The following is a 23,986-nucleotide window of genomic DNA, read 5'->3' on the forward strand; positions in this document are numbered from 1 at the left end:
GGATCTCTGACTTCTACCAAGGCCTTGCCTTGAATTGACTATACTACAGTGCTAAAGTGCTGATATATCGGTGGCATATCATTGTTATCTCCTCGATTTAAGAAATTTAGCACATACAATGCTTTTAAATATTGAAGCTTTTTAAGCCATGCATATAAAAGTGGATTGTTTACTTCTTTAAGGTATGACCCCTCTATACGAGTGACTAGGCCAGTAACATAAGCTGAGTCTGAAATGATGTTAAATGCCTGGGGAAATTTACAAAAACATCGGACTACTGCAGCAAGCTCTGCAATTTGTGGAGAGCCTGATGTTTTTGTAACGTCACTTTCCCAGACCCTTAATGAATTTTTCCATACTATCACAGAATTTCCTGTTTTTCCTGATCCATCTGTAAAAAGTGTGAGTGTATGAGGAATAGGTGTTGGACTTAACTGTAGATCTGGCATTAACCCTACAGTTTCCAGCGTTCCAAATAATTTGTGACGTGGAAAGTGTATGGAAATGATACCACTAAAATCTGCTAATGCAATTTGAAACAATTGACTTGTCTGTAAGAGCCAATCAATGTGCAGTTGTGTAATGGGTAAGACAATTGTGTAAGGATCACTCCCCAGCATGTATATCAGTCAAGATCATCCTTTTTGCACTATCATTGCTAATAATTCGTGTCTGGTTACAATTGTTTTGGTGAGTTGATGTGGCAAAAGGATCCATTCTAGGATTACTAGTGGGTCTGAAGCAGATTCATGTTATTGTCCCTGTAACCCAAAAGGTTGAAATACAGAATGTATAACAAAAAGATGAATAGGTAGAGTCTGTTATTCCATGACTGCCTTTCACTTAAAGCTTGGGACACCAGGCTTAAGGATTTTTTAGTTTCGTCTGTGAGTTGCCGCAGAGATGCCAGTTCAGAATCGCCCTTCAGGAGTTGGAAAAAAGGGTGGAGTTCTTCTGTGGTCAAGCCTAATAATGGCCAAATCCAATTGATGGCTCCCAACACCTTTTGCAGGTCATCAAGTGTTTTAATCTGAGGAGTAAATTTAACCTTTTGCGGGGTTATTGACTGATCATCTATTTTCCATCCAAGGAGCCACTGTCTGAATTTTTTCTGGGGCTATACAAAGCCCAATATCTGTAACTGCTTGAATGGTAGCAGCGACAACTGCATGAGTCTCTTCTGCAGATCGTGAGGCTAATAAGATATCATCCATATAATGATAAATCAATGTTGCAGGGTGTTCACAACGAACGGGGGCCAATGCTTGTGCAACAAACCACTGACAAATAGTGAGTGGGACTGTTGCACATTCCCTGTGGTAAAACTGTCCAATGGTATCTCTGATGAGGCTCAGCTGCATTTATCGATGGAACAGAAAAGGCAAAGCGTGGAGCATCTGCAGGAGTTAACAGAATGGTGAAAAAACAATCCTTTAAATCAATCACAGTCAAATTCCAGTTCTGTGGTAACATAGCAGGAGAAGGTAGCCCTGGCTGCAGGGCTCCCATAGGTTCAATGACTGCATTTACTTTTCTAAGATCTTGTAATAGCCTCCACTTTCCATTTTTCTTCTGAATAACAAAAACAGGAGTATTCCACGGGCTAGTAGAAGGAACAATGTGTTCAGCAGATAACTGCTCTGCTACTAAATCCTGTAGATGGTGCAGCTTCTCCCTTTTCAGGGGCCACTGATCTACCCAGATGGGGTTATCAGTTTTCCATGTAAGGGCAGGAGTTTGCTGCACATCAGTAGCCCCTATGACAAATTTGTTCTCATTTTCATTCCCCACTGCCTTAGAACATCCCTACCCCACAAGGAGGAGGGCAGCGGGAGAACATAAAGTTTTACAGTCGCAGTTCTTCCTTCTGGGCCTTGAATGACAAGCAGCTCATGGTTCTGCTGGGGGGCCGTAGCGCCTCCTACACCAGCCAATGTGGCTGCCACTTGAACTAGAGGCCAAGATGAAGGCCAGTCCCTGAAAGCAATAATGGTGACATCAGCGCCACTGTCCATGAGTCCACGGATCTTAATTGTGGATCTGAGCTGACAGTGCTGAACAATGCATATTAACATGGGCTGCTGCTGCTGTAACTGTTGTGCCCAAAAAATCTGTGGCTGATCTGTTGAGCCAAACTCTCTGGTTCCTCAGGCTTGATGGACGACTCCTGGTGGACTCACTCTAAAATAAATCAGCTGTGCTATTTTTGTTCTGCTAGGGATGCGACAGGGGAGACTAGGTGTCTACACCATTATTTTTATTTCCCCTGCGAAATCAGCGTCAGTAAGTCCTGGTAATACAAAAAGTCCTTGCTGTGAAACAGATGATCTGCCAATCAACAATGCACTCATTCCCCTTCCTAATGGGCCACACACACTGGTGGGTATTACTTGCACAGAGGTGTCACTTAGTTCTGTGTCGCCGGCGGTGGCCAAGTCCACTCCGGCACTTCCTGCAGTGCTGGCAAGGAGCTGGCCTGCATTGCCGATGGGTGCATGGGGCTCATTTGTGTCATCGTGCAGTTCCCATGCGTGCTGCGATTCCAGTTTCCCGAATCCCTCAACAGCTGTCCATTTATGTCAAATTTTGACCAGCACCAGTGAGCGTAATGTTGCCCTTTCTTACACCGGGGGCATAGGCCAGGAGCTTGATTGCCACAGTTAAAACAACAATCCAAGCCTGGGGAGGTGTTCATGGCAGTAAATGCCTGTGCTAACAAGGTGGTATTATGAGATTGCGAGCTGATATTCTGGCATGTCTTTAGCATTTCTGTTACTGTAGGATTTCTGCTTTGCATTTGTCTCAATACTTTTTGACAATCTGCATTTGCATTCTCAACAGCTAGTTGTTAAAACAAAACCTCTCTGGCCACAGGATTGTCCACTTGCTTATTTACCCTGTCTTGCAAGCGATGTAAAAAATGCATAAAAGGCTCATTTGCTTCTTGTCGAATGTTTACAAAGGACTGAGTGTGCTGTCCTGTTTCAGGAACCTTACAGAACGCTTTTATTACAATATTCCGAATTTGTACAAGACCCTCTGGTGGTATTGCTGCTTGGACGGCAGGTGAACTTCCCCTAGGAGAGCCTCTATGTCCACTCTCCTTAATGGGGAACTTGGAGCCTGGTGCATGTTATTCAATGCCTTCTCTCCATTCGGTGGAAAGGATAGCGAACTGCATAGGAGTTAATATCATATGCATGATAAACTTCCATTCACTTGCAGTGAGATAGTTGCCCTCCGCTATTCCTTCTAACAGTGAAATCACAGAATCACAGAATCATCTAGGTTGGAAAAGACCTTGAAGATCACCTAGTCCAACCATTAACCTAGCACTGCCAGTTCCCATCTACACCATATCCCTAAGTGCTATGTCAACCTGACTCTTAAACACCTCCAGGGATGGGGACTCTACCACCTCTCTGGGCAGCCCATTCCAATGCCTAGCAACCCGTTCTGTAAAGAAATGCTTCCTAATATCCAGTCTAAACCTTCCCTGGCGCAACTTGAGGCCATTACCTCTTGTCCTATCACTTGTTACTTGGTTAAAGAGGCTCATCCCCAGTTCTCTGCAGCCTCCTTTCAGGTAGTTGTAGAGGACGATGAGGTCTCCCCTCAGCCTCCTCTTCTCCAGACTAAACAACCCCAGTTCCCTCAGCTGCTCCTCGTAAGACCTGTCCTCCAGACCCTTCACCAGCTTCGTTGCCCTTCTCTGGACACGCTCGAGAAATTCAATGTCCTTTTTGTAGTGAGGGGCCCAAAACTGAACACAGTAATTGAGGTGCGGCCTCACCAGTGCCAAGTACAGGGGCAAGATCACTTCCCTGTCCCTGCTGGCCACGCTGTTGCTGATACAAGCCAGGATGCCATTGGCCTTCTTGGCCACCTGGGCACACTGCTGGCTCATGGTCAGCCGGCTATCAATCAACACCCCCAGGTCCCTCTCTGACTGGCAGCTCTCCAGCCACTCCTCCCCAAGGCTGTAGCGCTGCTGGGGGTTGTTGTGGCCCAAGTGCAGCACCCGGCATTTGGCCTTATTGAAACTCCTCCAGTTGGCCTCAGCCCATCACTCCAGCCTGTCCAGGTCTCTCTGCAGAGCCTCCCTACCCTCGAGCAGATCAACACTGCCACCCAACTTGGTGTCGTCTGCAAACTTACTGAGGGTGCATTCGATCCCCTCGTCTAGATCATCAATAAAGATGTTAAACAGGAGAGGCCCCAAAACCGAGCCCTAGGGGACACCACTCGTGACTGGCTGCCAACCGGATTTAACTCCATTCACCACAACTCTTTGGGCCCGGCCATCCAGCCAGGTTTTACCCAGCAAAGCATGTGCCCATCTAAGCCACAAGCAGCCAGTTTCGCCAGGAGAATGCTGTGGGAAACTGTGTCAAAGGCCTTACTAAAGTCAAGGTAGACAACATCCACAGCCTTTCCCTCATCCAATAAGCAGGTCAATTGTATAAGGAGCGGTTAAACCGTTGTCTTTCACTGATTTACGAAACTCCTTTATAATGTCATAACTCAATGGTTGCCACTGAGGGCCAGCCTGAGGGTGAAATATGACCGGAAAATCAATCAGCATTTTTATGTCTTTTTCCTCTTGGGCTCGCCGGTGAACATCGCTCCAGTGATTATCAAGGGAGGATAAAAGCGGCGGTGCGGAGGTGAGCGGGGGCAGTGGAAATAAGTCCAGTTCTCTGTTGGGGTCTGTTCCTCCCAGATCAAACGAATCATCAGGGGAATCTGCGCATACTGTCTCTTGGGCAGCCGCAGGCGGGTCCGTGGGCGGCAGTGTTTTTGGCCGTTTTTCAGTCGGACTTTTGGAGCCACCATAAGCGTTCAACGCTTCAAAGAGCATTCGCCACAGACCTAATAAATTAGCTGCCTCTTTATAATTTTTAGTAGCTTTATCCCACAGTCAGACCCAGATAGTATCCCATAAATCAGAATCATACACAGTATGAGTATTTAAGTTCGGCTCATTCTCCTGAGCCCAGAGCAATAACTTCTTCAAATCAGCATCACTTAAAGTCTGTTTCTCTTTGCTTAAAATATGCTTCAGCTCATCAATCACATTTTTTTTGCTCTGCTGTGATGGAATTCCCCATCACATTCTCGGCTGCTTACCTTTTGTCCTGCAGTCAGGTAACTAGCGGTGCACCTTGGGTTTCCTTTCATCCCTATGTTCAGCTGAGCTACGCCACTGGTTGCGACTTCTTCCCTATGTCGCCTTTTCGGGCCCCACATTGGGTGCCACATGGGATTGCCCCGACACATGTGAAGGACCATGTACTTGTCCTTGTTGAACTTCATGAGGTTTGCATGGCCCCATCTCTCAAGCCTGTCAAGGTCCCTCTGGATGGTATCCCTTCCCTCCAGCGTGTCAACTGCACCACACAGCTTGGTGTCGTTGGCAAACTTGCTGAGGGTGCACTCAATCCCACTGTCAGTGTCACCAACAAAATGTTAAACACCACTGGTCCCAACACCAACCCCTCAGGAACGCCACTCTTCACTGTTTTCCACTTGGACATCAAGCCGTTGACCGCAACACTTTGAGTGCAACCATCCAGCCAACTCCTTATCCACCGAGTGGTCTATCCATCAAATCCATGTCTCTCCAATTTAGAGACAAGGATGTCATGTGGGACATGTGCTTTGCACAAGTCCAGGTAGATGATGTCAGTTGCTCTTCCCTTATGCACCAGAGCTGTAACCCCATCATAGAAGGCCACAAAATTTGTCAGGCACGATTTGCCCTTAGTGAAGCCATGTTGGCTGTCACCAATCACCTCCTTATTTTCCATGTGCCCTAGCATAGTTTCCAGGAGGATCTGCTCCATGATCTTGCTGAGCACAGAGGTGAGACTGACTGTCCTGTAGTTCCCTGGGTCTCCCTTTTTTCCCTTTTTAAAAATGGGGGCTATGTTTCCCCTTTTCCAGTCAGTGGGAACTTCGCCGGACTGCCACGACTTCTCAAATATGATGGATAGTTGCTTAGCCACTTCATCCATCAGTTCCCTCAGGAACCGTGGATGCATCTCATCAGGTCCCATGGGCTTGTGCACCTTCAAGTTTCTTAGATGGCCTTGAACCTGATCCTCTCCTACAGTGGGCAGTTCTTCATTCTCCCAGTCCTCGCCTTTGCCTTCTACAACTTGGGTGGTGTGGCTGGAGCCCTTGCTGGTGAGGCATGTGAGAGAGAGAAAACAAATGTTTGTAGAAGTGGTATTGGAAAAGATTTGACTAAACTCCACAGTCTATTATTCCCATCTTAGGCCTTTTTTTTTAAGCCTCCACAACATTTTTGTCTCCCTAATCAGTATCCGCACTCACTGATTTTGGATACTTTCCCTAAATCCATGTTTATTTTTGAAAAGTAGTCCAAATTTCTGCCTTCTTCCAGCTTCACGCTGTGGCAGAAAAAGTGCTCTCTTCATTTAAAATGTAAATCATCTTTTAGGTTCGCTTAAAATAATGTAGCATAAGGACTTCAAGGCTGATTTGGGTATATTAACATATAATTAGCTTATATATAACATATACTCAGTTTATATACTCAGCTTAAATATATTAACATACACTCAGTATATGTTAATGGAGTCCATTTTTCACATTTGTATGCTTGGAATGTGGCTATTGATGCCTGGAGAACATGGATGGAAAACACACCTTGCACCGACTTCTCTAAAGAATAGGAGAATAGGGTTGACACTGATTTTAGAGAGGTTCTGGTATGGATTTGAACATGATATTTTACCTCCTGCCCTCCTCTAATGACTATAGTCACTCTAGTCTAGAGTGAATAAAATACCTTAATTTGATAAAAACTGTACAAATAACCCATTATCGAATAACAATGGCAATTTGAACTAATATCTAGAAAGCCTAATATTGAAATAACTCTAAATCTTTTGAGCATATTTACAGCTTCTGCATAATTCACCAAGGCAGCACCTATAAACAAAAATATGACTGTACAAATTACAAGCAGATGCATGGATTTTACAGATATGGAACATTATCATCATCTAGTCCAATTTCTTACTCAAGGCAGGCCATAAAACCAGAAAAACAGACAAGATACACTTGAAAATTGGACTGATGCAAGTTTTGCAGAAATAGCAACTGAGTGAAAACTAAGTGAAGACTTTGGTATTTAGTTCAACAGCTGTATGACTGAATACATTTAAAACCAAAAACTATACTGAAGGGTGAACTGAATGAAGGAGATCCCATTAAGCCTATTAAGACAAGCATAACCACCTCTGTAATAGGAGTTTACAAAAGTCAGTGAGTAAAAAAACAGCTGGTTGTTCAATAAGGCTGGAGATCTCCAACTGTTCAACTTTAGCTCAAGAAATGTAATAGTGTGTCATTTTTCACTGATCCTCACCACAGCTGTGTGAGCCGACACAGGCAGGACGCAGGAACAAACACAAAACCAAGGATGAAATGCAGAGTATGTTTATTCTCATTACCTCATGACCCAGGGGATCTCTGCAGCAACACCCAGGCAGAGGCATGCAAGCAGGGACTCAGGTGCCGTGGAGCTCAGTCCTTGCTAGCCAGAAAGAGGAGAAGAAAGAAAAGATCTCGAACCTGCTGCTTTCACCTGTTTATATCAGGGATTTTTGCAGGCGTACTTTTCCACTGTGCTTTGATCTTTCCCTCAGCAGGGCAGGTATCTCAAGGATGTTCGATAAGGTGCCTCTGAGTCTATCACAGGCCTATGTTATCTAAATGCAGTCAAGCACACAAAGCTAAACAACAATTAGTATGATATATGTGCTTTTCATCACCCCAGCTGCAAATCACTCAACCGTGTTTGCAATACTCCTTGCCAATCTTCTGTTGTACTCCCACAACATCCTATGCAGAAACAGCTGTTAGATTTCATTCTTTCCTTATAGATGCCAATATTTCAGGCCTCAGGAGGAGAGCAGAAATGTACTCCAGTGCCTGTGCACAGCTTCTATAGTCATATATGTTCATTTAAACACAGAATTTCTCTTCCAGCTAAGAACAGCTGTTCAGCCTATTCAGTCACCTTTAGCCTTCCTACACTTTCCTCTGTTTCATCTTCTTTTGAAGTAGAAAACACAAGTGCAAACCTCATAATAAAGCAGTGTGTTTGTCAGAGGGTACATATCACTTTCACTCATCTTGGTCTCATTTCAGTTTTTACCATTGTGTTGCCAAAGAGCAAAATCTGAACAGTAGTAGTCAGTGTTTAAGCTGGAGCAACTTTATAACCTCCCATTTTTATTGCTGAGTTTATATTTATTCTATAGATAGAAGGCACTTTCATACTGGAAGCAGAACCTTGGTTCTATTGAAGGCTAAAGAAATTTTGCTGTTGACATCAGTACAGAATATTAACTGGGGACTACAACAATGTGTATGCTTGTAGAGTGCATGATTTACATACTTTTTAAAAAATCCTTTGTCTGTAGAAATATGATGAGTGGAAATGAGAAAGTAAATGGTGATTCATATTCTGTGTTAAACTCTCTTCCCCTTTCATGGAAGTTAACAACATTATTAGCTGCTGTATAGATATTCTATTTTGGAAATACCTCAACAACTATATGAAGTCACTGTAGCCTTTATTTTCTTTTTTAAAAGGGCAGGAAGAGAGACTATTTGTGGTTCTATTTTTCAGTGTATTTCCAAATATATTTATTTACATGAAGATAGAAACTGTGAGGATGCTTGTCTCTTCTAAAGAAATTAATTTTTTATAAGCTCTGGAGTGCTAGATTTAGTTTTTTTTGATGGATGCCAAGTGCCCACCAAAGACATTCTATCACTCCCCCTCCTCAGCTGGACAGGGGAGAGAGAATATAACAAATGACTCGTGGGTTGAGATAAGGACAGTTTAATAAAGCAAAAGCAAAGGTCACGCATGAAAGCAAAGGAAAACAGAAGATTTTGTTCTCCACTTCCCATCAGTGGGTGATGTCCGTCCACTTCCCGGGAAGTAGGGCCTCAGTACCTGTAGCAGTTGCTCTGGAAGACAAATGTAATAACAAATGCTGCCCATCCTCTCCCTTTCTCTTAGCTTTTATTGCTGAGCACGATGTCATATGTTCTGGAATATTCCTTTGGTCAGTTGGGGTCAGCTGTTCTGGCTCTGTCCCCTCTCAACCTCTTACCCACCCCCAGCCTACTGGCCTTTGGGGGTGAGGAGGGGGAATGTTAGAGGGAGAGCCTTGATGCCAAAACACTGCTGTTTTATCAACACCTTTCTAGATACCAATGCAAAGCACAGCACTATGAGGGCTGCTATGGGGAAAGTTAACTCCATCTTAGCCAGACCCAATACAAAGTGCCAACATAGCATGGAAACATCTGTTTCAGTGAGGTTTCCAGACCAGGTTTTCAAAACTGAAAAGCTGAAATATCCAGGTTTAAACTAAATGTTTAGAATCACACACCGCTGCACTAGATAGCATTCTATCTTAAATAACTAGGTGCTGGAGGAAGAAAGAAGCTTTAAAGTATTTATATAGGAAAGACAAAAGGTCCCTAGGAGATATTTAATACAAAAATCCTTCACTTTGTCACCAAAATCAGGAATAAAGAAACTCCTTAACACTAATGCAGTATTAAGAAGCAGGCATTCTCTATTAACGGCCGGGTGCATAGGGGAGTCGTCTCACCAACAACACACACCTAACTCATGCAGCATGCTGATTATATAGGATATAATGATGCATAGTAAACAGATTCTCATACATAATCATATCAATTCTCATAGTTCATTTCTTTAATCCCACCCCTTTCCGGTCATGTGCACTTTGTCTTTAAATTGAGTCGGGGGGCTGCTTTTACGACCACCACAGACCACCGACTCAAAAGAAAGACCCTCCAGTGTCCTTGTCTCAAGGACTTTGGCTCACATTGCAATTTTAACATGCTTCAAGGTCCCTTCACAATGTATCCTTTAGAACATCCTGGTCAACAGGGCAATAAATTGTCCTTACTGAACAGCTTAACAATAGTACCTGGTCAGGAACCTTATTCTTTGAATAGAAATCTGGTTAATGATTATTACCGGCCTACGCAGCCTTATCCTGGGACTTTACAAAGGACATTAAGCAGCTTTTAACCATACCAATTTAATTTTTACATTTGATTGTTTTATCTGAAATATCTTATTCGATATCAACTTCATCCCCCCTTATTTATTGTTGAGTACTAAAATGAGATCAGCTACTCCAGATTCAGATAGAACAAAATTAATGGGGAACTGTGCTATTAAAAGCTTTGAAGTTATCTTCTGAAGTAATTTAAAGAAGGGACTGCTCCTTAACTATTTATCGCATGGTGGTCAAATCTGCAGTATCTTTTATGGTTTCCTCAGGACTCACATTTTTATGGAATTAAATTCTGATTAATGTGAAGATCATGCCTCCATTCAAATCAGCAAGGGTATGCTACCAACATGAAAGGAGATGAGAAGAGAGGCTAGATTTAATCTTTCCTTGATGAATTTCTACATTATGGGGCTTGGCAGTTTGAAGAGGAAAAAAAGCAGCAAGGTGATCCATATTAAGACTGTAAATCTGTACTAGGTGCTCTTTTGTTGGATTATACAGCACCTCTCTGACTGAGCTGATCACTGACTGTTTAAACACTTTCCCTTGTAGGCTTGGTCCCATGATGTATGTAACTGTGGACAGTGGAATAAAACCATATGCTCAGTGAAAGCAACCAAAGGTTAGTAGTGCAAGGAAATTATTTATTTCTAGTAATTACAAGCAGTTCTACAGCCTCTGACATAAATCTGTGTTCCAGATAGACTGAATTTTTGCATAAAACAGGCTGTGGAAGAAGGGAGGAACCAGCATCCAAGAGACAAGAGAGCAATTAGACACAACTCCCTGTCACTTCTATGTATTTTTGGCAGCATTTCAATAATCTAGCAAAGCCAGTAAATAACATAGCTGGGTTCTTAATTGCTATGGGCTTTCTGAAGCATTTTTATACTCATTTTGCTGGGAAAGAATCAGATACACAAGATAAAAGACATTTGAAGGGCAGGTCCATACTTTGAAGGGGAGATTTTGCTCTACAGGCATATTTTATGTTCAAATTGTATGAGTTTAATATTGCTCAAGAAGAATTTTGAAAAACCTTTTCTCCCTTTTGGAAAGAAGTGGAGTCTTTTTTGGTATTCAGAGGATTCCCTTCCCCTTCTCCCTTTTTAATAAGTCAATCCTTTGTACCCAAAGAGTCTTCAAGATCTAACTGTTCCTCATTTTGCCCAGGGAGTTAGGGTGACAAGGAAACATAACAAAATGCATACTCCCTAACAATCCTCTCTGATATAACACACACACATGCTTATATATATTTTTATATACATGCACACAGACACATAAATATTTGTGTATATATATAGTGTGTGTGTGTATATGTGTATATATATACAGACTACTGCCAATCAATGAGCTAGGGACTGAAAGTCACCTCCTGGTATAATTATTAGGTACTTATTCCAGTTTTAAGCAATTTTTTTTAGGCTTTTGCCCTGTCACAGGTGTTTTTAGAATCATCATTTTAGAGATCCTACAATTTTCCCTTCACTTACTATTCCTTCTTTGTGCATTGATTGATCCCTTTGCTATCTCAACCCTTCGTGCCCCACATTGGGCACTAAAAACGACTGTCGTGGTTTAAACCCAGCCAACAGCCAAACACCACACAGCCACTCACTCACCCTCCCCCACCCCAGGGAATAGGGGAGAGAGTTGGAGGGGTAAGGGTAAAGAGACTCGTAGGTTGACATAAAAACAATTTAATAATTGAAATAAAATAAAATTAAAATAATAATTATAATAATAATAGTAATAATAGAAAATATAAACAGGTAATGCACAATGCGATTGCTCACCACCTGCTGACTGATGCCCAGCCTGTTCGTGGCTAGTGATCCCAGAGAAGTGAGAATCCCAAAACTGCAATCCCGGAAACGAGCAAGCCAGCCTCTTGATCAACCCTCATATATATAACAAGCATGACATCATATGATATGGAATATTCCATTGGCCAATTTGGGTCTGGTGCTCTGGCTGTGCTCCCTCCCAGCTTCTTGTGTACCTGAGCACTAGCAGGACGTGTGAAGTTGGAAAGTCCTTGATTTCTTAGCAACAACTAAAACCATCGGTATATTATCAACATTCTTCTCATATCAAATCCCATACTGAATGCAAAACACAGCGCTATTACAGCTACTAATAAGGAAAAATAAAAATTATCTCTATCCCAGCTGAAACCAGGACAGTTCCCATCTTAAAGTTTTGTTACTGTGCCTTTGACTTCACACACTATCTCAAAGATAATTCCACAATCTACTCTATTAGAAGGAAGTAATCTGTTTGCAAGCAGGTTTTTAAGATGTTTTCTCTTGTCCACAGCCTATGTCAGAGAGATGTGCTTTTATCTATCTTTAGAAGCAGATTTGTCCAGCACAGAGTTTCCTGAAACAAAACAGGAGTGTCTTCAGTCCTCTAACCACCTTCATGCTCTCCACCCAATATTTCCAAGAATGGTTTTATAAATAGCCTCAACATGTCACAGGTAACAGAGAGAAAATATGTCTAGTTTCCAACCTAACCTCCACCTGGTTGGACAGATGCATGTACACAGACATACACACACACACTTTCAGATAACTGCATCCCTAGAGAGCCAAGGAAAAAGGTAGAAGCCTTATTTAAGATGAACCAAAATTCATAATATTTTAGATGAACCCCAAATTCAGGAGAAGCTCCCTGTACTATCAATGAAATATAAAATTTTTCCAGAGGACAATTATTAATCTGCCTTGTCACACTGTACCATAGAAAGGATCATTCTTAGATGCCAATTACTCTGGAGACCTGAGGGATTGCTGACATTAATTCTACATTTAGTTTTAAAGTGGGGGTTTTGCCCACCTGTTTAGAAACAAACAAAAAAACCCTAGATTATGTCTGTAAAACTGAAAGTAATTCAGAGAGTGGTCAAAGGCCTTTCCTCCCCCAAATCTCCCAGGTAAATATCTCTGGGATTAAAACAAAGAAAATTAATTAATCTCTGCCTTCTTATTGCAATACAAAGTGAGAGAAGCCAGGAAACACGGTGCAAAACCTGATGGTACACAGTGTCCTTAGATCACTTGGCCATTCTTTTCTCTCACAGCAGCACATGTTAATGATACAAAGAAGTTTAAAATGTTTTTGTTTGACTTTTCATGTCACAGCCATAATAAATGTGCACTTTATTGTTTGTATTGCCATATCCTTTAGATGCACCACCAATTTCTAGAGTCTGTGCATGCACAGCCAAGGACAGGATTTTGCCCACAAATAGCCTGGTTGAAGTAAATTAAGCAGAAACTTTGCCATACAGATTCATCTGCTAAGTAGTGTGTCACGGTACAGCATGTTTATGTTGCAAAGATGTTGTATGGGTCAAACTTGATTTAAACCACCAATTCTTCCACAGGAAGACCAAAGCTTCTTTGTTCTCCACTAGCCAATTTAATTCTGCTTTAAAAGGCATTTGTCTTATATGGGCCTAAGACATCCTTAGTTGCATTTAATTAAAAAAACAACAACCTCGAAACCAATAAACTAGACAATAAAATGTTAACCCCAGGAGAACATGAAGAAAAAAAGCTTTGGGGGTTTTTTTTGTTTGTTTTAAGGAATTTGGACAACACAGAAAAAATTAAATATGATGAAGAATGAAGAAACGAGTTTTAATGTGGACAATACACAAGCCTCTCCCTTTTCCTGCTGCCTGCAGCCGCTGAGCCCTGTTACAAAGCCATACAGAACAACTCCATTTGGTGAAGAATTCAGACCACACCTCTCACATTTCCACTATGGCCCTCCTCCTCTTGGAGACATGGAAACTTTCCAGGGGTCCTTGGAAGGAGGGTCTCAGAAACGCAAGAGCATGCCAACAAAAATGCCTCCTTCTATCACTCTTGAGGGTTCCTCATCACCACCAGACAAACCTGAAGATCACAATGATATAGGCTCTTCCAGTCTTCCCTTGGTGTTTCAGCAGCCAGCACAGCCCAAATATAGTTCCCAGATGATCAACCTCTGCAACTTTGGTTTTCAGTTCTACAGAACTCTGGAGCATTTTGGAGCCAAGCCCATTAAGCAAGAACCAGTGAATCCTAAGATGGCATGGCCCAGTAGCCCAGCATTCATGCAGGCTCCTTACCCTTATTATCCTAAAGTCCATCCTAGCTTAATGTTTCCTTTTATTGTTCCCCCAAACTTTCATTTCAGGAACCCTTTTCAAATGAAAAGGCCTCCAGAGCCACCCTTCAGGAGGGCTGAAGTAAGAGGAAATGGTGAAAATAAACAGAAAGTAGAAAGAGTAGATGTCAGCCTTCAGATAGACCACAGCTACTATGTTGATGTGGGGGCTGAACAGAAACGCTGGCAATGTCCCATGTGTGAGAAGTCCTATACATCCAAGTACAATTTGGTCACCCATATCTTGGGGCACAGTGGCATTAAACCACATGCTTGCACCCGATGTGGCAAACTTTTCAAGCAGCTGAGCCACTTGCATACGCATATGTTGACACACCAGGGCACTAGGCCACATAAGTGCCAGGTGTGCCACAAGGCTTTCACTCAAACCAGTCACCTTAAGAGACACATGATGCAACACAGTGACATCAAGCCTTACAACTGCAAGATCTGTGGCAGAGGTTTTGCCTATCCCAGTGAGCTGAAAGCACATGAGTCTAAGCATGAGAGTGGCCGAGAGAACATTTGTGTGGAGTGTGGTCTGGACTTCCCAACCTTGGTCCAGCTGAAGAGACACTTAACAACCCACCGTGGCCCTATACAGTACAATTGCACTGAATGTGATAAGACCTTCCAGTACCCAAGTCAGCTGCAAAACCACATGATGAAGCACAGAGACATCCGTCCGTATATCTGCACTGAATGTGGCATGGAGTTTGTGCAGCCCCACCATCTCAAACAACACTCCCTAACTCACAAGGTAAGCCATCACGAGTTGCACTATTACCTTGCATCAGAAGGTAGCACAAGGATTACAGACTACTAAAGATACACGTACCTCCTTGGAAAGAAGATAATCAGTCTATAGAATCTCATGTTGGCCCTTTGCCAGTGGGAGAATTTTATGCAGAGCAAAAGCCCCAGCAGCACTGGCAATACTAGAAGCTAGATGTCTCTGTCAGTCTTAAGAAAGTGCATGCAAAAATGTTTTGTTATAAACAGGAGTTAAAGTAAAACACCCGTACTACTTGCCAAAATTGTATTCACGTATCTCTGTTTCTGGGTTTATCTTCAGAATGACCTTCTGTAAAATAATATAATTTTGTAGAGCTAACCCCCCTGAAATTTTAACAGAAATTTACTACTGAAAAACAAATCTATTGCTTTGCTTCCCATAACTGGGGAGTAGGTGGATATGTAGTAGGCTGTATGTATGCAGCAAAAGAAAGTATATTATTACTCATCAGAATTTGAAGAATCAATATAATAAGACATTTAGGGAAAAAAAACAACCTAATAAAAATTCCCCTTTGCGCATAAGTTATCCAGAATGCCAGATAATAAAAGTAGACAAGCAGGACCATAATCCCAGCCAATTAGTATCAAGGGGCAGTCTTGCTACTGCTGTCAGTAGTGTCAGTTTAGACTAGGAACAGGCTTTGGAACACATCCAAAAGGATCATTTTAAAAAATAGGAAAAATATAAGTGTTTCATTCAACAATGTCTGAAATTAGTTTATTCATCTTTACAACAAAGTTATTAAGACAGGTCAAAAACCTCACACGTTTTATAAAAATTTGCTTCCAGTCCTGAATACTTTTTCCTTTAACACTTGAATTTTGGCTTTTATATGAAAAACAGAAAGCTACAGCATTTTAGTCTAATAGACACATTTTCTCTTAAAAAACAACCTCTACTTCCACATTTGCTTGTTCTTCCCTACTACACTATTATAATTTCTGCTCTTTTCTAATTTATAATTTTCTGCTCTAATTTTTGCAAAATTCTACTAATTCAAAACTTGATAGTTTTTTATCATAGGAAATGCAATGTCCTTGAGCCTTTAGAGAGCTTCTGGTTCTTTGTCCACAGCTGCAGCTGTGATCATAATTAACAGTACTTAGCTGCCTAAATGTAGCCTCACATCAGATAAACAGACACTTAGAGTTGCTGTTGACGTTCACAGATTTAGCTTTGCAATTAACTATGGAAACCACTTACTGGTACAAAAGTAGAGATTGTTTTAAGTCATCTTTGTAATGGGGGCCTGCAGGAGGTGTAATTGCTCTTAGCACTTCACTAGTAAATTCTCATTACCTTCAGCAAGTTATACTCAAACTCTTAAAGTGTTTAGTGGTAAATTCATTGATTTTCTTAGTATCTAAATGACTTTTTGAGGAGCTGGCAGTTAGACCACATGGGTGTGACCAAGAACATTGAATTATGCATTAGTAAAGTGACCAGATGGAACACAGAGTGCTAGAAATTCTCTGTAAACAGCAGATAAAATGGGGTCACTCCATTAGAGCTAGTGCAAGTCCCACTAAGAGTATGTAGTTTTGTCTCTTCCTTGAATGTAACATGTATGTCCTTATTTGGTGGTATTGTTTGAATACTTCTTGGTTATTTCAGATTATTTTCTATAGTTTTCTTCAAAACAGGGACAGGTCTTTTTTAGAAGCCAATGATGCTCAATTACCATAGGCAGGCACTACTGTAGTCTCTTAACTGGTTAGCTTTTATTCTTGGTCAATAAGTGTACACATTTGACCAATATTTTACATAAGCAGCAGAGTAGGACAGAGAAGCTCTGCTACTATGTCTCACTGATTTGTAAACTTATTGATAGAAACAAAACTCATTATTTCATTAAGCTTACATTTTGTTTTCCCTCTCTGCTTCTCAGATTCCTGTAAGAATTTGCCAAGAAAACATAAATAAGTATCTATTACTTTAGCAAATTATGTTAAAAGCAAAATTATTTATTACCTGCTTTGCTATTGAAGAATGAATAATTCATATATTGCTGTACTGAAGATGAAATTATCTAGAAAATATTCCATCTACAGAATTTTCTGATTTTTTCCTTTTCTTACAGGGTGTGAAAGAGCACAAATGTGGAATTTGTGGCCGGGAATTTACTCTGCTGGCCAACATGAAGCGACATGTCCTGATCCACACCAATATCAGAGCCTATCAATGCCATTTGTGCTTCAAGAGCTTTGTGCAAAAGCAGACTCTCAAGGCCCACATGATTGTTCACTCTGATGTTAAACCCTTTAAATGCAAGGTAAGTGTATCTCCTTTGGTGGCAGATGCATAAACCCACTGGATATTTCTGTGGTGTTATCACCTGGTAAAGTATTAGAATTAGAAAAGCTAACACATTCTACAGTTGTATTTAAATTAGCATAAACCAGTCTAGTTTCCTTTCTTGATCCAGGTTCTGCTTAGGTAGCACAAAATAATGGAGGTAAATATCTGTGATTTACTCCCTTCCCCTTCAATATCAGTAACTTTCATCCTCAAATATTTTTTTCCACTTAGCATTTAAATGCCACTACGGTTTGAGGACAATAAACATACCTGACATTTGCTTAGTACAGCTATCCAAACAGAAGTCTAAGTGCTTAATAGCTTGAAACACTGACTAAACACATAGATCAACTCATGCACCCTGCAGAGGACCATGGAAAAGCAGCAACCACGACTTCACACAGTGATGCTATGCAACAGATCAGGGAAGGACTCAAAGAAAGCTACAGCAAAACTGAACTGCAGAAGGGATTTGAATGGGCCAGATGTAATTACCAGACTGAAATTAAGGGCAGGACATCAGTACCCTAACGAAACGGCCTCTGAGACCTTCTGGCCTTTTTAGGATCCACTGAGAATTCCAGTTTGCTACCTCCCTCCAGAACGTTGGAGGCTAGACACTTGCTTTCCATCCCCTCTTCTCCCCCCTCCCCATAAACTTTCAAGGCTTTGGCTTTCTTGACTGTGCTCATCTCTAATTTCTTCCTTATGAATGTTTATATTCTTATTCAGTATTGGACACTACATCTGTTCCTTTTGCTGCCTATCATCTGGTTCATTATTGTAGTCATACCTTGTGAAGTCAAAGGCTGTAGGTTTTATTCCCACTTTGATCTGCTCTAAGAGGCCTATAAATATGGAGTGTATTACTCAGTTTATGCCTAAGCAAATGAAGATTGATCTGGAAGAAATTTCTAGAACTCTTTCATCCAACACCTTTATGGAATTAAATATTTTCTTAAAAGGAGCCTTTCATCAATAAGCAAAGCTGAAATTATTTTTTCTTGAAAAATCTAGAATTTCAAAATGTCATAGGAAAATATGTTTTTTGGTGATAATTTTAATAGGAAAATATAAAAATGAATCTTTTTTACTTCCTCATTTTGCTTTGATAACTTTGAAAAAATAAAAGCAAAGCCAGCCAGGAACTGGAGTACCAACAGTATGTTTTCCAGCCAGTAACAAAAGCTCTACAGGAACACCCATTCTTCTTATCTTTTTTACTTCTCTGTCCCCACCCAATGTTCCTAGGAGGAAAGAAACAAGTAAGCACAGTGAACCAATTTCTCCTATGGCTGAAGGGGTATGAATCAACATCAATGCCCCTGAACAGAGTGGAGATCCTAACTATAAGCAAAAGGAGAATCAGGAATTGCTCTTTGACATTAGGAACATCCCTTGTCTCTCTGGCAGAGCCCTTGAAAGACTTGAGCAAGTATTTCTGGCTGGTATTCAGAGGGTTAAGACAATGACCAGATAGCAGCCTTTTGGCACCAAGCTTCTCCTCAGTAGGAGGAAGGATATAGCTGTATGAACAGCCTGCTTAACAATGGCTCACATGTCCCCCGGGGAACTGCCTGCAAATAGATTTCATCTTGCTTTCTCTTACACTTTTCAGAACTTCCTGTTTTCTCACGGTCCTTTTGTACAGTTTACAGTCTTTCTCTCTCTCCTTTTCCCTTTGAGGAAAGGAACACCCTTCTTATGAAGAAAAAAAAAGAGAAAAGAAGAATGCAGGGGAAAGAGAGCACAGCAGTAGCCTTTCTACTTCACCACATGAAACGTTTTCTTCTTTACCTTTTTCTCACAGCAAAAAAAACCCCATGAGGCTTTCCTATGTGTCTAATCACAGCTAAGCACAGACTATCTGAAGTGAGGGTGTAGCAGTTGCCCCTTCTGTTTCTTCATCCAGCTGCAGCCTGGGCCTGTGTTTGATTTTTCTCTGAAGAGTGAACTTCTCTGTAGCTTTTAAAGGCCTGAGCCCATGCTTCCTTGTTTATTTCTGTTTTGAACAAAAACACTGAAGAGTTCTGAAGGAGTTGCACCAACTGGTGCAATAGTGCTAATTCTGATTTGCAGAGGAAGCTCCTATGAAATTTACAGTTGCTTTTAGTGCTGAAGTCAATAATGTTTCAGACCTGTAATAAAGAATGCAATGAAGTTTTCTCCAGACTAGTGAAATGCACTTTGCAGCAGATGTTTTGAACTCCACTTTTTCCCATCTAAAATCACAGGTTTAGATCAGGAGTCAAAACCAAAGAAAATGTGAGAGGTAAATACTTTGGGAAGAAACAAAACAGACTGACAAATCTAGAAGGGTGATGTGGTGGCTTAGGAAGACAAAACTTAGTGTTGAACTAATTCAGTTTTCTAGCAAACTGTACTGAAGTCCATTTCACCAGCCAGTGCATCAAAGTGTGTTCAGCAGACTTGCAGCTGTCTTTCTCTTCAGGGCTTGAATTCTATTTTGTCTAAACTAGAGAGCCTAACAAAAGTTCCACAAGTAAACCATGACGTTCCTGCTATTCCAAGATTTCTTGCATGAGCTTTGCATCTCCCTGAGTGCTAAGGTGCTCTGTGGTGACTTCTACTGGAGCTCCCTCCCATGCAACTGGCTCTGGGTCATCTTTCACACTCTGCTCATCAGTGCTCACATCCCTGTTCTGTCACAGAGGAAGAAAATCTTGTACACCTTCCTAGTTTGGTCTGCAGACTCAGGCTGCTGCTTAAGCACTAGATGTGAACCACAGCTAGCTCTGAGTTGCCATCTTTCAGCATGTGAGACTGAAACCTGCTCCCTTTACCCTCTGAATCATGGACATTCATCTGAAACTCATCTTGTGCCTTTTGAAAGGGACATCTTACCCAGATACCATGCCACATAGAGACATGGTTCTGAAAAACAATTTTCATACCTGCATTTCTTTCATTTTCCTGCCACACCTCTCTACTCTGGTACCTTTTCCTCATGTCCGCAGAGGAGATTTCAGGACAGGAACATATTATACATCCCTAAGACTGTGCATGACTTTGGGAAATGGAAAACCTACCCCCTTTATTCAGAGACACAAAACTTTTATGCTGTAAGGATCCTTTAGGAAGTCCCCTCTCTTTTCATTATGAAGAAAGAGAAATAAATGTTGCCTTGACAGAAAAAAAATGCTCATACCAGACCCATTTTACTACTCAATATCTTATAAAGATATTGTTTTGCATGAAGTACTCTAGCCATTCACCTATTCAACCTGATTTTTCCTTGATTGCCAGTTTAGATAGAGAAATAAAGACCTAGCTATCAGAAAGCAAAAGCTGGTGAGAGCACAGGTCAGCCAAGCAGATAAACAGAAGCCTTCTACTAAGAGGTATTAGAGAGGTATTACTATTCATAGAATCATAGAATGGTTTGGGTTGGAAGGGACCTTAAAGATCATCTAGTTCCAACCCCCCCTGCCAGGGACACCTACTAGATCAGGTTGCTCAAAGCCCCGTCCAACCTGGCCTTGAACACTTTCAGGGAGGGGGCACCCACAACCTCTCTGGGCAATCTTATAGCCAGATCGTTCCAGCAGCTGTCAAGATATAATCAGCTGGTGTCCTTCCTTGTGAATTCTCTGTGCTCATCAGCGCTTCTTTTCCTCTTTGTTTCCTTCCAGGACTTTCAGAATGGGTTTTGGTGCGTTCATTTCACTGAATATAAGTCATCTGGCAGATTAGCTTTCTTTGAATGCAAAAGAGAGACAGTCCTCTTTCCTACGTTGATGGATGACCCTTGGAATCTGATATCTTACTTTTACAAATTAATAACTCATTTTCAGTGGCTATTCTTTTTTCTTTTTTTTTTCCACTTTGCTGATAAATTTATTTGCTAGAATGTTCATTTTAGCAAAATCACAGAACCAATGCAGCTGAAGTAAATATTTTTTTAAAAGCAAGTGAATATTTCCAGACTTCCTTTTTGCAACATTGACTCAGCTCTAGTTTTTATTTAAAACCAATACCACTTCAAATTTTTATATTAATTAACTGTTTCCATTTTCCCTCAAGAGATGGTTTAAAAGGAAAGGATACAGTACTACTTCACTGAGGATCATTCCACTACCTACATTTCATCCAGATATTCCAGGTGATAGCTTTGTGAATTTGAATCAAAAAGTAATGTAGCAGACCTTCTGTACTGCCAAAATAAATTAAATCAGAAGTCAGACTGGACCAAAAATTTGGTGGAATCTCAGTAATTACTTTTTAATCATTTTCTTCCAGATGAGTACACTGCTTGATATGTTTGTTACTCTCATCTGGAAGTTAAGAGCCTTTTAGGTTAAATACTTAAGCCTCTTTCCTCCTTACAATAACATTCCCTGATTTTGGGGAATCCTTGACTGTGTGTCTCTCCTAGTTGCCAAATTAAAAAAAAAAATGGCAGCAGTGCAGAAGGCCCTAGATAGATCAAACTTAACTGCATATTCTTGTCTGTAGGTTTTTTGCCTCTGTCTTTGAAAAACAAATTGCAGCCAGAAGCTGCCAGGGTTCAAGTTGAGAAGGGTAGGTTATATTTCCTTTAGAAATGTTCTCCTTGGAAGTACCCCTATGAACAAATAATTTTAATTTTTACTGTTTTTGACAGCTATGTGGAAAGGAATTTAACAGAATGCACAATTTAATGGGACACATGCACTTGCACTCAGATAGTAAGCCTTTCAAGTGCCTCTACTGTCCCAGCAAATTCACCTTGAAGGGGAACCTAACCAGGCACGTGAAAGTCAAACACAGCATCATGGAAAGAGGATTTCATTCTCAAGGTAATATTTTTCAGTTATTCTCTGAGAGGTTTGAAGGTACATATCAGTAAACCCAAATGGGCTTTGTATCACAGATCTACGATCTTGTACCATAGATCCAATGCGATTGGAAGAGATTGAATCCCATAAGCCTGGGAGGTTGTTATTAACTATCTATATTACTCCAGTGCTATAGTTCAGAGATCCCCAAGGTAGTGACCCTTGTCTCAGAGACCTTTCAGACTAGATATCTGATGACACAGAGGTACAGACCAAGATGGAGTAGTAGATGGAGACAAAATGAGACAGTACTTGTGAGCACAAAGGAAATAATTTTAGTGCTCTAGGTTTCTGTTGTCAAGTGTTAGGGAAAATAGTCAGTAGAGCAGAGGGTTTATCAAGCTATACCAAACGTTCTTGTACTTAATCCCAGGACTGCCCATTACTGTAGGGAAGGTGCAGTATCCACATCACCTCAGAGCTTCTCCCAGCATGTGGGTACCCATGAGACACAAACAGGAGTGAGCTGGTGGAGACTCAGCCTTAGTGAGACTGTGGCATGTGTAGTTGGCCAGGGGAATGATTGGAGGATGTGGCTGAAATTGCATTGATCTTCCTGACTGAGGGTGTAGTTCCATTATTTTTTAATAAATTTTACAGTTTGGGGGGGTTGATTCCCAGATGCTGACAGACCACTGCCTAGCAGCCATGAACAAGCAGACATTTTTCCCCAGACACATCTGGTTAGGAGTTTATAGTTTTTCTCTCATTTTTGAGGTACATCCCTGTGGTTTTAAACATGGGGATGAACTGTAAATACATTCAAAGCTGACAAGCAAAAATATAGATTTCACAGGTCTTGTTCACTGCTTATTGGATTCTAGTCTGGAATGGGAATGGAAGCCCAAATGGCTCTACATTCAAGAGCCTTTCTGCTTAAGATATGTTTATTCTGTGATATATTGACATAGCTGATGTTAGATAAAGGCCATAAGCTCAGACCCAGGTTACAAAGAAGCATGTAGACAGGAGGAGATGCTCCTCCCACATCTCAAAGCATATGGATTTTTGACCACTCAGGGTATCCTGCAAAGCATTTCCTACCTCTTGCCCACCACATACACTTCCTAAAATCAGCCTCATGTGTGTACACATGTCAATGCTATCTAAAGAAGTGGGGGAATTAAGGGGGGATTGTTTTCAGAGTTTGAGTATCCAAGATGTTTTGTTTGTTAAGACTTTCTGGATGAATAACTCGCTCATGGGTAAGATTTCTTGGTGTTACTCAAATTCAGGCTTTAGGGCAGCCTAGCACATATGTAAAACACATATTCTAATGACATTTGGGATAAAATTTACAAAGATCCTAACAGATAATAATATAAATGGCTCTTTTTTCCCTATAAATCTCCTACAGCACCATGCTAGTTACACAATTACTTGTAATTGAAGACAGCCTAAGCACTTTTCAGCGTACAGAGATTCCTCAGCCCTTGAGGGCTGCCACCTACTCATGAACCATTTTAACAAATACAACCTGTTGCAAAGTAGCAGCTGTATCTAGTGAGGCTGCATAAATCCCGCAGAAGCTGGATTCAATTACTGAGGAAAAAAAAAAAAAAAAACAAAACTAAGCAATCATAGGTTTTTGCTATTGGGTGAAATCCTCACCCCAGTACTGTCATCTTTCTTTCAATTAAGATGGACTATGCCTGCAGTGTCTGAATCTTCTTCTGTGCATCCTGATGGTCAGAGCATATTTAAGTTCACAGATGCCTCCTGGGTAATTTCTGGGTTTCCAGTAAGAGGAACAGAAAGGAGACACTCCGACAAATATTAAG

At 41.1% G+C, this 23,986-nt stretch overlaps 1 protein-coding gene across 1 annotated transcript in view; it reads left to right on the plus strand.

Annotated features, from left to right (window-relative positions):
- Window positions 1-23,986, plus strand: part of LOC141917571 (zinc finger protein 366-like) — a 40,709-nt gene that overhangs the window by 12,341 nt on the left and 4,382 nt on the right. The window contains exons 2-5 of the mRNA XM_074810883.1: window positions 10,659-10,728; window positions 13,703-15,030; window positions 17,150-17,341; window positions 21,992-22,166. Of these exons, the coding sequence (XP_074666984.1) occupies window positions 10,659-10,728; window positions 13,703-15,030; window positions 17,150-17,341; window positions 21,992-22,166 (1,765 nt within the window). The remainder of the gene's footprint in view (window positions 1-10,658; window positions 10,729-13,702; window positions 15,031-17,149; window positions 17,342-21,991; window positions 22,167-23,986) is intronic.

Source organism: Strix aluco, chromosome W, assembly GCF_031877795.1.
Source record: "Strix aluco isolate bStrAlu1 chromosome W, bStrAlu1.hap1, whole genome shotgun sequence".
Classification (NCBI taxonomy): domain Eukaryota; kingdom Metazoa; phylum Chordata; class Aves; order Strigiformes; family Strigidae; genus Strix; species Strix aluco.